Below are 18,655 nucleotides of genomic sequence, written 5' to 3'. Positions count from 1 at the left end.
TGCGGGATCCCGCAAATACCGAGATCCCGCGGGATTGAAAATTCGTAGTCCCGCAAATGCCGAGATTGAATACAGGCCGCGGGATTGGAAGCCCTAGTTTAAACATATTTGACTAAAGTTTGTTTGACCTTGACTTTTAAATTTTAAATTGGGCTCATACTAATTAATATACAAGACACTTTTTTATTGAAAAGATAATCATTATATAGTTCGATTTACAAGAGTGCTTTTAAAGGGAAATGTATGGATACATACATATTTATTTATTTATAATCGCTTATAAAATCAATTATCACAGAATACCTATATTTATTTATGGTGTATGTGGATCATGCAGCTACTGTACTCAATAACTTTTGTATTAATTTACATTTACTTTTTTGACTTATTCGTGTAAGACATTGACTATTTGACGTTTGAGTGTGTCTGTTGCATCATTTTACATATTATATTGTAATTTGAAATAATCTGTAAATCGATGTACTTAAATGTAAATCTTGATATAAAAGAGTGGCAATGAGTTTCTTGCTACTTCTTCACATTAGCTCAACCCTTTACGAAGTAGCGGTAGATTCAATAATGAAAAATATTTTATTTTTGACATTCATCAGTGTCATTTCCGTGACCTGCGTGAATAAACTGATTTTGATTTGATTTGATTTGATTTGTAGGGTTCACAACGGGATACTAATTTATATACGACCCGACAGCCAGTAAATGCGTGACCGATACTAAGGAGCTTGTGTGAGTGACACTGTGGAGCTAATGCCAAACGTGGCTGACTGTTTACGACTTATCAATCAAAATCGTATGCAGTAACTACAGATTCACTTTCCTTTTCCATCTTGTTACTGTTTTGACTTAGGTACTCGTGTAAGGCATTGACTATTTGACGTTTGAGTATGTTTGTTCCCTTCACTTTACATATTATATTGTAGTATTATATATGATTCGTAAAACGATGCAAATGTAAATCTTGATTTAAAAGAGTGGTAATGAGATTCTTGCTACTTCTTCTCATTACAACCTCAACCCTCTACGAAGTAGCGGTTGATTTTTTGACATTCATAAGTGTCTTTTCCGTGACCTACATGAATAAAGTGATTTTGATTTGTTATATCTCCGTAGATGTTGCTCTTTCTCGCATGCTTTGTTTGTTTTTACGTATTGTAAATCTTATAAAATGATGATTTCCACATAGCCGCCCTGTAAATAATATACAATACAAAATAAAGTGAATACGGAAAAAAATACTGGGAGAGTTTCTTGCGCCGCTTCTTCTCTCTCAGAGCGCCATTTGTTTCCGAAGCGGTGTTGTGTTTGAAGTGACATCTAAAGGAATTATAAAGGCATCAATTTTGAGAAAATAAATGTATTTTATGCGTTTTTAAGTATATAAAAAGTAAGCAGTTTTATATATTTTACGATGCAAAGGAATTCTTGATGTGCATGTCTGACACGCTTAAGTTTTCAACATTTTTTTTTATATTTACTGTATAAAAATAAGGGACTAGACGAGCAGGCCGTAAAGCTGAAGGTAATTGATACGCCCTACCCATTACAATGCAGTGCCGCTCAGGATTCTTGAAAAACCCAAAAATTCTGAGCGGCACTACAATTGCGCTCGTCACCTTGAGACATAAGATGTTAAGTCTCATTTGCCCAGTATTTTCACTAGCTACGGCGCCGTTGTGGTACTCATAATCTAGCCGGCATCCTGTGCAAAGGAGCCTCCTGGTGACACATCTCGGATGACTTCCACTTAAGGGCTCATCACGGTATCTCTGTTATGTTTTGCATAATGTTTACAGAGAAGTGGAGTCATGCGGTCAGCTCCTAGCCTCACTGGGGACGTGCATCACTCATCTTCACACATTGCTGTCGTGGGCCCCAACAGGAGAGTTATTCCCCACAGAAAATCATACTCCTGAAGAACTATTCTCCAAAGCGGACACTATAAATCAGTACTGCTTTTATGGGAGATGTCTTGGTTTTCAGGTTGGTAAATCTGATGTAATATGCGTAGATCATTTAAACGTCTAGAATCTAGATAGATTATGACAACTGTGAAAACGTCCAAAAAAATTTGAGTCTAGAATTAACCCCTATTTGGAACAATGCACGCACACTAACACAAAGTGTCATACAAATCGCGAGTGTGAGACGTTGCTTGTCACACACACTAAACTAATATTCCTGGCCTGTTTTTATCGGTTGTCTAACAGCAAGAGACTATCTAGACGTATAAATTATCTATATGCAATAAGTTAAGACTTGCTTATTTTTTGTGATGGCAATCCGCGATCCACGGCAGAAATAATGCGGTGTTGTGGTACCCATAATCCTTTGAAAAGAAGGCCTTCTTGAAAAGAAAACATTCCCACGGATCTGTTTACAATATTAAAATAGGAAATATAGGTAATAGAAAGATAAGATATTTAAAACGCTTTTAGACTTTGATCCATATATTAGATGCGGTACCTTACAAACTAATTTATTTTGTACCTATTGTAAAATACTCATCAATTTCAAAGGGTGGCCGTTGAGTTTTTTGTATGTTTTTCTCATGAGCTCTACTTTTTAAGAACATATTAGGTTCAGTAGGTAATTTAAAAGAAATATTTTTAGTCTAAGCCAATTTTAATTAAATTTCTTTGAGTTCGACTTTGGTACTTGACCAGAAAGCAATCTCTTTGTTCCGGCTACTGTTAATCTTAGAAACGACTGGTTCTATTTTGATGGAAGTTTCACTGACTCAGAATACTTTTATTGAAGAAAATGAGTTAAGGTTCCGCGTAAAGAATGTTTTGAACCCATGATAATGTATTCACGTATAAGTTTAAAACATTCGTTCCTATCATCATAATATAATTTAAGAAAAATTTAAATATAATTAAAATTTTAACAAGTACACAAGGGATAGTACTATACTACATATCTTTACAGCTGGTGTAAACAACATTTACGATGGTGCGAAAAGAATAACAAAGTTGAACAATTAAACATAATAAAATTAAAGAAATAAACAAAAATTATGATGAAAATTGACTTAATTACATTTCAATTATAAAAAAAGAGTATTAAAAGAGTAGGTAGAGTAGTACCTACTTACTACTTATTGGCGGTAGTAGTCTCTTGTATATTAGAAATGACATCAAAAATAATTCTAAAGGAATCAATTTTAAGAAAATTAATGCCTTTTATGCCTTTACTTAACTGTTGCTGTCTCTATCTCGGAAACGATCTCCAACGATTTCCATAAAAAATCGTTTCAAGGTAAGGTGTTTTAAATTATGTCTGAGTGAAAAAAGTTTTATTTAAATACATTTATAGTTACTTATTGAGAATGATCTTTTGAACCCTCACCTCCATAAATAGGCCAAGTACGTTATTATAAGTAAGAAAAAGATTGCGTAAAACTAAACATTGAGATAAGATTCTGTGACACGTGTCTCTAACGCGGATACTTAGAGTAGATAAACAATTGAACAAGCGTGCTAATCACCATAACTACTGATAGACTTTCGGCCGTTCCCAATATTCAGTCTATCTCTTACTTGAGTTAAAAATCGTAACTATCGTTGACTTTTCTGTGCCAATAAACTTATCGACGGTAATTCACCTTATCCGTACACAACAATAAAAAGAATAATATTGTATCTTGCACAAATTATTTGCCCCAAACTAGGCATAGCCTGTACTATGGGTACAAGACAACGGTATATTTAATACTATATACTTACTTAAACATACATATAAACATCCATGACTCGGAAACAAACATTCATATTTTTTTTATTTTATCATACGCCCTACCCATTACAATGCAGTGCCGCTCAGGATTCTGGAATAATCCAAAAATTCTGAGCGGCTTTACAATTGCGCTTGTCACCATGAGACATAAGATGCTAAGTCTCATTTGCCCAGTAATTAAACTAGCTACGGCGCCCTTCAGACCGAAACACAGTAATGCTTTCACATTACTGTTTCACGGCAGAAATAGGCACCGTCATATTCATCATATTCTAAATTATTGCACCTACCGGGATTCGAACCCGGGACCACTAGCTCCATAATCAGGGTCACTAAACACTTGGCTATTATAGGGGTCGTCAATAGATTCGCTTTCCTTTTCTTTCTATCTTGCTGTATCTCCGTTCAAGATCTTCTTCTCTCTTGCACGTTTTATTCATCTATACTTACATCTTGTATATTGTAAGCTACGCGACTGTTACATTCAATCTTCAATCTTATAAATCAACTAGCTGACCCAGCAAACGTTGTATTGCCGATATTAAAATACAAAAGTAACTGTTGATCGTAGATGGGTGAAAATTTGAAGTTGTATGTATTTTTAATGCTGACTCATAAACAAACAAATTAAAAAAAAATGTTAAAAAATTATAAAAAAATCGTGTGGACCACCCTTAACATTTAGGGGGATGAAAAATAGATGTTGTCCGATTCTCAGACCTACCCAATATGCACTCAAAATGTCATGAGAATGGGTCAAGCCGTTTCGGAGGAGTTCAAAGTTTAACACCATGACACGAGAATTTTATATACTAGATGTAATCGTGACTTATCTGAACAGAAGATTATTATCTTATCTTGTAAAACTATAGCGCATATTCTCACTTTAAAACATCCATATAGTAATCCTAAATACAAGATTCCTATTCGAAAAAAGCTACGATAAAAATGTCCGCTTCAACATAATGTTATATATATTAATGCTAATTATATTGACAAACTTAATTTGTATTTATGACGATGCGGGATTCGAATCCGCGACTATCAGGTTACTTTGAAGCGCTCTACCAACTGAACTAAACAGTTGTTTAGATTTGATAGAGCGACATCTCAAGTCAATTTCCTAATGTGCAAATATTGGGGTTGAGCAGGCCAATTGAAAGGTCAAGCGCGCGTTTCATTATACATTGTCGATTATTATTAAAAAAAAACGTTTTCAATATAAAGTATTCTAACTGATAACAGTATCCAAAACTTATTTGATTAATCGTTTTATTGTTTTATAAGAAACTAGCTGACCCGGCCGACTTCGTACTGCCTCAATCGATAAATAAAAGACCTTAACTTTTGTATAATATAAACTTAAAACAAACAAAAGGAATCATTTTTTTAAGTGTTACCCGTGTTTTAAGGAAGTTTATTTTTTACCTCCTCAGAAAGTAAGAAAGATATAAAAATTCTAATTAGTTATTCATTTTAAACTATTATTTTTATTTGGTTTCTGAACGTTGGGGGACACGTCGGAGAAAAATCAAAATTGTTGTTTTTATATAAAAACGGGGATTTTCATGTTTATTCAAACCTTTTAAACCTTCCCTGGACTTCCACAAATAATTCAAGACCAAAATTAGCCAAATCGGTCAAGCCGTTCTCGAGTTTAGTTTTTTAGTGAGACTAACCAACAGCAATTCATTTTTATATATATAGATAAGTGGAAATCGATGAATGATTTATGCGAAATGCGGACTTGTTAACTTATTTCGTATGAGAAACGGAACGCATTTTTAGATGCGTGGCAGCTACGGGTGACAGCGGCCAGTGTATTATACGTGAATTTTAAAACGTCAAACAACAGCAGTTGTGATGATGTACGCAAGGAATTGTTGAACTCCTTTTTCTTCTTTTTTTTATGAAAAAGGAGGACAAACGAGCGTACGGGTCACCTGGTGTTAAGTGATCACCGCCGCTCACAATCTCTTGCAACACCAGAGGAAGCAAGGAGCGTTGCTTAAGGAAGGTGTACGCACTTTTTTTTTATGGTACCCATGTCGTATCGTCCTGGAAACACCGCACAAGGAAGCTCATTCCACAGCTTTGTAGTACGTGGAAGAAAGCACCTTGAAAACCGCACTGTGGAGGACCGCCACACATCCAGATGGTGGGGATATTATCCTAACTTGTGGCATGTGGTGCGATGGTGGAATACGGCCGCAGGAATTGTGTTCGTATTATAGTATGGGTTTTTCCTAAGTCGTCGTTGTAGTGGACTTAAGTGTGATCTAAGCTTAAGTTTAGCGCACCCTCAAAGCGATGTTTATAAATACATCGACTTATTCGCTAGATAAGTGTGAATACGCTCTATAGAGCTCCTTAGTCGAGATAAAATATTAGGTATAGACTAGTATTAATGCTCACACTCACTTTAATAATTAAAACAAATATGTGAACATACGTGCTATTAATCATAACAGCTGTTTCTTAGAAATAAAGCCTTGTAATAAAGTCTGTCTCTATTAGCCGGTGACGCATTGTTAAAGAAATAATATCAAATTGGCATGTACTGTCAAGAGTGATGTGTATTTCAACGAAGATTGGCTCTTTATTGCTTTAATTAAATACTAGATTTTGCCCACGACTTCGTCTACTTCAACTGTTTATCGCGCCCCTCTTTAATTCTTATAAAAGGATGTGACCTTGTATGTGAAAGTCATCAAACATATCTAATATATAAAATTCTCGTGTCATTGTGTTAAACTTTGAACTCGTCCGAAACGGCTTGACCGAGTCTCATGAAATTTTGAGTGCATATTGGGTAGGTCTGAGAATCGGACAACATCTATTTTTCATCCCCCTAAATGTTAAGGGTCCACACGAATTTTTTTTTTAATTTTTTTACATTTTTTTTTTTAATTTCTTTGATTATGAGTCAGCATTAAAAAATACATACAACTTCAAATTTTCATCTACGATCAACAGTTACTTTTGTATCGCGATTTTAATATCGGCAGTACAACGTTTGTAGTACAGCTAGGTATACTATATTAATAAATGCGTAGTAAGGTTATTCCAAATTTAAATCTTTTTGTTTTAATCTTACCTTTGTCACTACAGAATTACATGACAGATGAATCGCTTAAATGGAGGCAATTGGGTCCTTTGGTAATAATCGCCATCTCGATACGAAAACGGTACGCACGCGTTTGTTGTTGACAGAATTGCTTACAATTTGATAAAGGTACAACATTAAAATGCCGTCTTGTGTTATGGGAAGATGTACTAATTACGGAAGTAAAAAAAAATCATAGAATTACATACCACAGTTAAGAAATAATGAATTATAACATTTTATTTCATTTCATTGTTTCTCTAACAAAATACATATGACGCCATGACATCGCGTGCCGAACGTAAGCCGAGCGCATCGAGTGGCAGTAGGCACATAGATTAACATACAGATATGACGAAATATTGATACTGTCTGTTGCGGAAGGATCGCGGTATTACATTTTAGGAAATAATGTAAAAAAGTTGTTCGTTGTTCCAGGGTATGTAATACGAAATGCAATAATTGTTAATAAACAAGTGGATAATTTTCTTCTTCTCCCATTACCTTAATGTTATAAACCCTCAACAAAAAGAAATATAATATTAATATAAGATACAAAAAAAAATTGTGAACTTTAAACTTTTTGGGATCCGTCGTTAGTAAAATTGTAAAAATTACCCCCTTATTGAACCCTTATTGTAAATACATTGCAGTTTTTTTTTATGAAAATAAAGTATGAGACGAGCAGGACGTTCAGCTGATGGTAAATGATACGCCCCGCCCATAATTTCAGACGAATTTCTTCATACACTATCGAACTTGTTTTTTTTTATGATAATAAGGGACGAGACGAGCAGGACGTTCAGCTGATGGTAATTGATACGCCCTGCCCATTTCAATGCAGTGCCGCTCAGGATTATTGAAAACCCCCAAAAATTCTGAGCGACACTACAATTGCACCCGTCACCTTGAGACAAGATGTTAAGTCTCATTAATTTCATTAAGTCCCACTAATTTCACTAGCTACGGCGCCCTTCACACCGAAACACAATAATGCTTACATATTACTACTTCACGGGAGAAATAGGCACCGTTGTGGTACCCATAATCTAGCTGGCATCCTGTGCAAAGGAGCCTCCCACTGTTTGTTATGTCTGTATGTTTTTTTATTATTTTATGTACAAATCATTGTCATCATCTTCAATGTGGCTATATATTATAATCAATATTAATTGTTTTTTTTTTCAAACATTTTATTTAGGTACCTAATTTCAATGCAGGTTTACTACTTTATAACTTTTACATTATTTTATATATAATTTTTTTAGACATAAATCACGGTGTACGGTAAAAAGTCATATCTGATGAATTATTCTGTATTGTTTCTATTCTAACGACGAAGCAATTATCAAGGTAGATTTATGGCTTATTCTCTTGCAATAATTGCATTTACTATCCTTCTTTGACGTGTAATCATAATGTAGTGTGCAATTATTGCAATGTCGAATTCATGTGTGCGTTAGTGTATCATTTACAAACACCGAATGTTGTCTAGGTAACCTATCTATACTTTTAAATATTATTGGAGACGGATAAGTAATTTTAAACATGGAGCATTTCATTGCGTTTATTAGCGTAAGATATATGAGTTATAAATTAAAAAAAAATACCTCATATTGGCGTCGAATTAGATGTACATTACATTACCAGGTGGTAGGTACTTAGTGCCTGGCCCACCGACCGACCGACGTTATAGATAAGGCGATACTAAATGCCAGCGACCTTGAGCGATATGAGTTCACGGCTGCGGGCCCGCCATCTAGTTTCAAAATTCTTGAGTGGAAAACAGTTTATATGCTTACAATCCTCGTTATTCACTACTAATCTGAATAAATAAACCTACACAAAAAAGTACAAGCTATTGGTATAACTTTTCTGAGAGAAGTACCAAAAAAATGCGTCACGCCATGCCAAAAAACTTGTTTAACTTCAAAGAAAAGTGTTAGTTCAAAAAGGCTCGGCAGTGTTAACTATAACCAACAGCAAGCATAAGCAACCTACAAATAAGACTAAAGGATATGTGTAACAGGATTAAGTAGTGTTGATAGCTCAAAATGCTATACTTTCACCACAAGACTTGTCTAAAACACCATGTTGGCGTGTTTTCTGCTTACTCTTCGCCTTAATAAATCATTGTATTTGTTGGATGCAATTACTAATTATGACAGTAATCACGACCATCATGTTCACGAAGCATACTTACACAAACACTGAATTCTAGCTCTAAAGGTCGATTCATCAAATATACGATAATTTATATTTATTCTTTAGGTAATAAAATAATTATATTATTACCTATTACTTGTATTATTACCCATTCTTTATTACTTTTTATGAAATATATTGATATTTGAAACGCTTATAACTTTGAATACGATTCATATATTATATTTATGTTACAGCCATTGTAAAATACTCTATTGATTGAAAAGAGTGGCCGTTGAGTTTCTTGTATGTTCTTCTCACAAGCTCTACTGTACCCGAATGTGATATGGTTAGATTCAATTATTTTATAAAAAAAAAAACTTATAATGACGATTCAAAAGCGCTTAGCTTTAGCCTAATTGAATAAAATTTGACTTTCACAATATGAGATTAAAAATTTTCGTTGCGCAAAATTGGCAATAAAATAATTTTAAATTCGATCTCAATTCTCAGCCATTCCAAGAACCTTGCAAATGTTATTGATACACTGTGGTAATGATAATTTTATGCGGCCGCCATCTCAGATTTAAAAAATATAATTCGTCCTTTACTACACCAATAACCTTGAAATAGTATCCATATTTTTATATCATAGTTTTGCTGCTATCTAGGATTTAAAAACCAAAAACACCCCAAATTCGTTTTACTGAATTTGTACCATAATTTATTTACGATGCGGGATTCGAACCCGCGCCTCTCGGGCTACCACCCAACGCTCTTCCAACGGTTGGCTTAGTTGTATATAATATTTTTTTTATGAAAATAAGGGACGAGATGAGCAGCACGTTCAGCTGATGGTAATTGATACGCCCTGCCCATTACAATGCAGTGCCGATCAGAATTCTTGAAAAATCCAATAATTCGGAGCTGCACTATAATGGCGCTCGTCACCTTGAGACGTGATGTTAAGTCTCATTTGCCCAGTAATTTCATTAGCTACGGCGTCCTTCAGACCGAAACACAATAATGTTTACATTACTGCTTCACGGCAGAAGTAGGCGCCGTTGTGGTACCCATAATCTCCTCATAGTTTATGAGGGATCTAACGACAACAAAGTTTCCGAACTTTCAATTCTTCGTGTAAAAATTTCTGAATTTGGCTCATACCAATCCCCAATAGTTCTCGAATTGTCTCATTGGTAATCCGCGGGTTTTCTTCAATTAACCGCATAACAGTAGCCAGATTATTTTGGTTGACGGCACTTGAAGGCCGCCCTTCACGAAATTGATCATGTAAAGAAACCCGACCTCTCTCAAATTCAGCAAACCATCGCCACACGGTGCTCAAGCAAGGTGCTTCTCTCCCAAAAGCATTTTGAAGACGAGCGGCACAGTCTCGCGGAGAGAGAACTTTTAAAATCATAAAAAATCATCGCTCCAAAATCTTTACGACTTAATTTTCGTTGCGTACGTAGAACTTTGATGTGCGATAAAAAACAATTGATGATTTCCCGCCATTTGTTTTTTTTATTAGTAAGAAGGTTGCAACTTTTCAAAAAATATAACATTCGAAATTCAAATAGTTCCATTTAGGTAGAAGTGCAAAACTTTTAGTATGCCCAATGTATATTACAACCAATGGAAAAGTGAAACTAAATATTTGGCAATTTTAAAAGTAGCTGCTAGTTTCTTGACACTTGGTGGGTCAATTTTGGAACTCTATGAATAAAATGATTTGATAACACTGCCGATAAGAGTGGAAAGTGAACGAACTCATTTAGCACATTATCAGCACTGTTAATTAACTGCACAGAATTCCTAATCAAATTATAGTCACCGTGATTCATCATTTGTAGTTGTTGAAGGCATTAATTTTCTCAAAGTTGATTCCTTTAGAATTCGCTTTGATGTCACTTCAAATACCACCGCCGCTTCAAACACTACCAGCGCCTATTGCGCTCTGAGAGAGAAGAAAGGAAGAAGGAAATTGGATTGAAGAAAAGAAAATAAAAGGAAATTGGTTATGGATATACTTTCAGATGCTTATTTACACGCCGTTGTCCCTAAAACATTAAGAACTGCCCTACCTTGTGTAGTGAATGCTGCTTGCGGAAATGGAAAACCCGACAGTCCGTCTGTCTGTGTTTGGACGGGCGGCAACCACAATTGTTGACAGCTGTAATGTGACATTAGTACTATTACTGCTATAAAAAGATCGCATACTTCAAAATTTCGCCATGCAGTGGGAGGCTCCTTTGCACCGGATACCGTCTAGATTGTGGGTACCACAACGGCGCCTATTTCTGCTGTGAAGCAGTGATGTGTAAGCATTACTGTATTTCGTTTTTTCTTTGAAGGGCGCCGGCCGTAGCTAGTGAAATGAGACTTGACATTTTATGTCTCAAGGTGACGAGCGCAGTTGCAGTGCCGCTCAGAATTTTTGGATTTTTCAATAATCTTGAGCGGCACTGCATTGTAATGGGCAGAGTGTATCAATTACCATCAGCTGAACGTCCTTCTCGTGTCATCCCTTATTTTCGTAAAACAAAAAATAAATATGCAAATTAAAATGCAAAAATGAATAGGAAATGGAGATATTTATACGATACGTTTCAAACGTTCATAAATTTATAACGAAATTTGACAATTTTGATACAGAATTTTATTTTGCTACTATTAAAATTATATCTTATCATGTTCTTTCAGTTTCAACCATCAATCCGCGGCATCTTAAAGGGCATATCGATATGCATGGCCGGTTTCTCCGAAGCGTACTACAGCCACGGCAACCTCATCAGCTCCATGTGGACCGGGGGCCAGTACCTGATCGACCCCGAGCTCAGAGCCAGACGGATCGTCAACATCTCGCAGTCAGCCAGCGTAGAGTTCTGCAAGGCATTTTGGTTTTTGACTGAGAGCGGTAATTATATTATCTACATTTTTACTTCGATCATTTATTTAAAGGATTGTTGAAGTAAGATAAAATGCACAGATTTATGGTGTTATTATTTATCCAAAATACGCGCGGCAAACCATCGACCAGTGGAAGGCTCCTTTGGCACAGGACGCCGGCTAGCCATAACGGCGCCTATTTCTGCCGTGAAGCAGTAATGTGTAAGCATTACGTGTTTCGGTCTGAAGGGTGCCGTAACTAGTGAAATTACGGGGCATATGATACTTGACATCTTATGACTCAAGGTGACGGGCGCAATTGTAGTGCCGCTCAGAATTATAGGGGTCTTTCAAGAATCCTAAGCGGCACTGCATTGTAATGGGCAGGGCGTATCAATTACTAATGAACGCCCTTCTCACCTCATCCCTTATTTTCATTAGAAAAAAATTCTAGCGTCACAAACTTTTCAAGAATCGCGTTCTACTAAAATTATATCGACATATTGGCTCGCGCGGTAAATGAAGGTTAACTGGGGCAGGACATTGGCTCACGCAACTGCCGCGCGTAATTTTTACGCACCCTTATAGAGTGAGTATGGATGGAAATGTTGAGAAGGTGGACTTGGCATATACTCATTCAGTTATCAGGGAGTTGGATCAGGGCAACGGAGGACCGATCGTCGTGGAGATCTTTGGTGTAGCCCTTTTTCCAGCAGTGAACGTCTTCTGACTGATTATCATGAAGATGATGTACGATTATTCGAAAATGTTATTAGGAGACTGTGCCACTTACCCGTTTTGCAGACACGCCTGCTGAAAATTTGCATAAAATTTGCAAGATTACGTGTGAACTGTGTCTGTCACTGTGCTCAAAAGGGTTTGAATTCGGGCGCTTTCACTCCAAATAGGCGCACAGTACATCTCGAGTTGCCCTGAGACCTCAAGAGAAAAAAACCTTGGAATAGTTATAACAATAAAATAAAATTAGAATAGTATTAGTCACTCGAACGGTTAGCTCAGTTGGAAGAGCACTCGCACGGAACGCGAGGGGTCGTGGGTTCGAGCCCCGCATCATTCATAAAATTTTGTTTTCAAATTTTATTTGTGTATTAATCCTAGAAGTGAGGGTTATCACTTTAAAAACTTATCCAGGGATTTCTACCGTAACTTTTACCGTTTTGAATTGTTATAGCATCACGTGCTTTTCACAGAAATAATGCGCCGAGTGCCGAGTTTGATGTCAGCAACAGTGGCGGTGAATAAATTGATGATACTGCAACCGGAGCCTGTAGTAGTGACGACGTTGGATGGTAGGGAGACGACGGTACTACCACCCACAGTACACATTGGCTTACACGATTTGGGAGCCAGACTCATAAGTGTGAATAAACGAAGCGGGATGGTAAGTGATAGTTTTTTAAGTTATCTAATTCATGATATTTTAAATGTAGAACAAGTTTGATTTTATTCAAAATATTTTTTTTGAATTGAAAGAAAATTGATTATTTTGAAAAGTATATCTTAATATACACAAAATATAAAAGACTTACCGCCTTATTTATAATAAAACGCATATCGAAGGTATAAACCTTTATTAGTGTTTTAAGTCTATGGAACGTTCGATATTTTTTTTTATTCCTAATCGAATTGATGAACCTCTGATAACCAATACGTCTCTACAGTACGCAATATTGCCATTTCGTACGAAAAAACACGATTTAAAGTGGAACTGTCTATGGAAACAGAAGTCTTGTCAATGGCTTGTCAGTTGTCAAATGTCGATGTCAAAATTAGTTCAAAGTTCAAATTTTAGTAGCAGGCCTAGTGTGCTGTAGGTGAACGTAGTGTTTAAATTCTCTTTCGCTGTAGGTTGGTAATGATAACTAATAACAGCTACCAACTGACTCACATCAAAAAACGAGACAGCTGGTCGATATGGGCCATGTTTTTTGCTATCGAGGGCTTAAAATAGGCCAAAAGAAGGGTCCTAGCTACTATAAGTCACATCAGATTTATCGAAGAGATAATGAGCGTATTAGCCCTAATATACGATTATGAATACCATTTTTTAAACAAGCGTCTATTAGCGATGATTGAACCCTCCGATAAGTCATTATGAATAAGACCATAAAAATAAACTTATGAAAGAGATTGTTTATCTGTATAAGCAAAACCTGTAACATTTATACTATACGTTACAAAATTGGGCCCAACTCATAATTTTCGATGGTTTGAAAACCTATTATTTTATTATATTTCTATGCTCTGTAATGCACCGAGAATTACATGTATTTTAATCCTTTAAAAAGTGTTTTATTTAAAACTGTGACTGAGTTTTGATTGAAAATAATGTCATATCGACAGGTGGGTGAGACATCGACACTGCCGCCTGCCGAGGGCGTCATATTCCATTGTCACGGCGGAGGGTTCGTGGCCCAGAGCTCCAAATCTCACGAGGGCTATCTGCGCGACTGGGCCACTAAGCTTAACATGCCGATATTGTCCATCGACTACAGCTTAGCCCCAAAAGCCCCCTTTCCCAGAGCCTTAGAGGAGATATTCTATGCCTATTGCTGGCTTTTGAATCATTTTAGTGAGGTTGGTACTACAGGTGGGTTTCTTTCGTTATTTTTACAAATTTACACATTCTACCCAAATATTGCAACTGTGAAATAATTTTACTATTATACATCCATAATTGTATGAATACTTTAATTAGCACGGAAGTAAAACTGTAATATCCTCCGGATGTCAGAATATACAGGCTTAGCCCAAGCCAATTCAATTTGATCTAGACTAAACTGATTTTCTACTTACATTCTTTCTCATTTCACTCACCCCTAAATATCCGTGTCTAGCCCACACATAGCCGATGTCTTTTATTTCAATATTATAAAAACAGAATTCATATAAAAAAAAAATTGTCTTCCATTGTCGATTGATCGCCATTCATAACGTGTCCAAGGTCGGTAAATACATTTATTCTCATAAGATTTAACACAAAATCACTAACAAAATTTCACATAAATCTATTATTAACTACTATCTATTATATAAAAATGAATTGCTGTTCGTTAGTCTCGCTAAAACTCGAGAACGGCTGGACCGATTTGGCTAATTTTGGTCTTGAATTATTTGTGGAAGTCCAGGGAAGGTTTAAAAGATGAATAAATGGTGAAAAATGCTGCTCAATCAAATAAAAACAACAAATTTGTTTTTCCTTTGATGTGTCCATACATAATTTCTATGAGAGAATTTATTGACGCACGGTTTGACAGTTCTGCTGTGAAACAATTTCATTACGATAGCAGGGTGCATATTTTACGAAGTAACTTTTGATGTTAAGATATATTATTGACAAATTCATAAAAAAACATTATTTTATTTATTATATACACAGAAAAACGTCTGTCGGGTCAGCTAGTATATAATATTAGTTTAAGTTACTATGACTAATCATGCAAAACAAACAAAGTGAACAATTACATAAAAGTGAAGGTACATCAAAATTGCTCAACAAAACAACATTAATAGATTTTATATTTATACGGAATAAGAAGGACTGGATGTGGCTAACGACTTCAATAGATAACAGATAAAGTAACCTAAAATAATACCTACGGTTTTTAATTATTTTAAAGTTTCCATTAAAGTTAGTTAAACCTATATAAATTAATGATTTTGATTTTAATGGTATACTTCTTCAGGTAAACGTATAGTGTTCGCGGGTGATTCGGCAGGTGCCAACTTATTAGCCAGCTGCATGCTTAAGATATTGAAAGCCAATATTCGAAGACCTGACGGAATATTCCTGGCATATGCTCCTCTACTCGTCAGCTTCATCCCGAGCCCTTCACGGCTTCTGTGCTTGATGGATCCTTTGCTGCCGTTCGGGTTTATGATGAGATGTCTTAAAGGTATGACATTTCTTATTTTATTTAATAAAAGTAGGTTTTATTTTAAGTAAAGCTAGTGATGATGCGTTTCAGACGGAATTATGAAAGATTATTTCATACTTCATGATTTTGTGACACTAGATTTTTTTTTTTATGAAAATAAGGGATGAGACGAGAAGAGCGTTCAGCTGATGGTAATTGATACGCCCTACCCATTACAATGCCCCTCAGGATTCTTGAAAAACCCCAAAAATTTTGAGTGGTACTACAACTGCGCTCGTCACCTCGTTGTTAAGTTATGTTAACTCTTTACCCAGTAATTTGACTAGCTACGGCGCCCTTAAGACTAAAACACAGTAATGCTTAAAAGTAACACAAAAAGGCATGAAAGACATATATGTTCTCAAAATTGATTCGTTAAGAATTCTCTTTGATGTCAGTTCAAACACTACCACCGCTTCGGAATCAAATAGTGCTCTGAGAGATAGAAACGGCGCAAAAAACTCTCCCACTCTACTTTTTTGCGCTCTTTTTAATAGCTGTACTAACCTAGCTTATATAATATAGCGTATTTGTCGCCAATTTAATACGCTTACTCAAAATAATCAGCAACTCAATTAATTTAATTCCATTTCAACCTACTTTCTTCGTAATTTGTAGAAATCACTATAATTTGTCACACTAATCAAATCTAAAGTTACTTACATTACATAATCTGTTGGTCTCTAAATCTCTTGTAAATGCCAGTTATTGTTATTTTTCCTTTATGCATGAATATTGTTGGTTTGTCAAATAAAGTTAAATAAAAATAAAAGAGAGAACAGTACAGCCAAAGAGATTGTTCACAAGTTTATACCTACTATATGCAAAAAGACTTTCGTATTACGTATATTAATATTTAGTGTGGTTAACCCATTAATTTCAGCGTACGCTTGTCAAGACAACAAAGGTAAAGAGGCCAAGAAACCAAATAAAGAGTTGACGACTTCAAATGTTACAACCCCAATGGATGGCAACGGATTTCTCAAGGTCAGCGCATCGCAGGGTTAGTATGAATAATAATTCGGTTTTATTGCACCATATTTTTATGCAACCTAATGCATCATCTAGGAACAACGAAACGTACCTCGTCACCTCATGATAAGTAACCACGGCGTTCCATAATCTCTTCTAATACCGGGGGCACCACAGAAGCGTTGCCGGCCTTTTAGATAGGTGCATGTTTGAACCAGGGGCGTGCATACCATATAGGCAATTAGGCAGTGCCTACCTCGCTAAGAACTTAAGTAAATATAGCACTAGTATACAAATGATTTGAGTTTTCTTTAGTGTTAATTCCACCAATATTTGTCTTTAAACAATTCGAGACGTGTTTCGCCTCTACACGAGGCATCCTCAGGACGTGGTGTCAGACTGATCAGTCTCGTGCCAGATTTTGGCGAGACAACACGTCCTGAGGATGCCTCGTGTAGAGGCGAAACACGTGTCGAATTGTTTAAAGACAAATATTGGCGGAATTAACACTAAAGAAAACTCAAATCGTTTGTATAATTATGGATTTCCGCAAAGTAACGCCTACTTCAATAAATTTTCTATAGCACTAGTGTTAAAGTTGTTCAAACTTTGTATGTGCCCGCGTCGTATCGTCCTGGGAACACCGCGCAAGGAAATTCCATATATTTCGTCATTTTCATACCACAATTCCAGAGCAATAGAGAAATTAATATATGCACTATTTCCGTGTATTGCCTACCGAATAAAATACTGATGGCTAATTTAAATTTTTAAAACTTTCGCGAAACATTAGTAAGTATATTTATTCTAAACAGCTTTACTCACATTTTTTGGACCATTCGGAGGTTCTTCATCAGGGTGATTGGAGTGGGGCCGCGATAAAGTCCCGTCTCATACTGCGGATTTGTGCTTATAGTCCGAAATTTGTCGATACCCACACCGATAAATCGTGCGTAAAGCGCTTATATATGAATAATAACTATTTTATTATGGTGTAATAGAATCGACCTTGCGCATTATCTAGTGGTAGGTGGTAAATGATCATCAGCGCAATACGGAGGCACGTTAAACATGGTCTTTTTTATGAAAATAAGGGACGAGACGAGCAGGACGTTCAGCTGATGGTAATTGATACGCCCTACCAACTACAATGCAGGGCCGCTCAGGATTCTTGAAAAACACAAAAATTCTGAGCGGCATAATAATTGCGCTCGTCACCTGGAGACATAAGATGTTAAGTCTCATTTGCCCAGTAATTTCAGTAGCTACAGCGCCCTTCAGACCGAAACAGTAATGTTTACACATTACTGTTTCACGGCAGAAATAGGCGCCGTTGTGGTACCCATAATCTAGACGGCTTCCTGTGCAAAAGAGCCTCCCACTGGTACCACTTGTTTAGTGGGTGGTGGTATAAGTCATATGTTAAATGTTTACACACTTGAGGTAGGTATTTTGTGGCTAACATTATATTGCAATGTAAATATAATCTGGCACCAACTTTCAGAGGGTATAAGCGAGGGTGTGTCCTCGTATGAGGAGGTCTCCCCGTCAGATATGACAGAACTTCAGGCGCACAAGTCCGGCAGCGAACGAAGAAAATCCTCTGACACGACCATTAGCGGGACCTCTTTACAAAGCGAACACACTCTAGCAGGTAAAATATCATTTTATATTCCACTAGGTTGAAATCAAGCACATAACGATACCTCAGTTCCAAAGTGTAACAAGTCTGAAATTCAGTACGTTATTTTTTATAAAAAAAATAAGTCACCAGACGTGCAGGACGTTGAGTTGATGGTTATTGATACGCCCTACCCATTACAATGTAGTGCCGCTATTATTAATGATA

The 18,655-nt window shown here is 36.2% G+C and overlaps 1 protein-coding gene across 3 annotated transcripts in view; it reads left to right on the top strand.

Moving 5' to 3' along the window:
• The window catches only part of LOC126974071 (hormone-sensitive lipase), a 41,008-nt gene that overhangs the window by 8,537 nt on the left and 13,816 nt on the right, over nt 1–18,655 (top strand). For all 3 annotated transcript variants that reach the window (XM_050821467.1, XM_050821468.1, XM_050821466.1), the window contains exons 4-10: nt 1,812–1,998; nt 11,711–11,924; nt 13,108–13,298; nt 14,261–14,507; nt 15,604–15,813; nt 16,718–16,837; nt 18,311–18,460. In XM_050821467.1, coding sequence (XP_050677424.1) covers nt 1,812–1,998; nt 11,711–11,924; nt 13,108–13,298; nt 14,261–14,507; nt 15,604–15,813; nt 16,718–16,837; nt 18,311–18,460 — 1,319 coding nt within the window. The remainder of the gene's footprint in view (nt 1–1,811; nt 1,999–11,710; nt 11,925–13,107; nt 13,299–14,260; nt 14,508–15,603; nt 15,814–16,717; nt 16,838–18,310; nt 18,461–18,655) is intronic.

Source organism: Leptidea sinapis, chromosome 31, assembly GCF_905404315.1.
Source record: "Leptidea sinapis chromosome 31, ilLepSina1.1, whole genome shotgun sequence".
Taxonomy (NCBI): Eukaryota; Metazoa; Arthropoda; class Insecta; order Lepidoptera; family Pieridae; genus Leptidea; species Leptidea sinapis.
The sequence above is the reverse complement of the archived record's forward strand: the minus strand, read 5'-3'. Positions and strand labels throughout refer to the sequence as shown.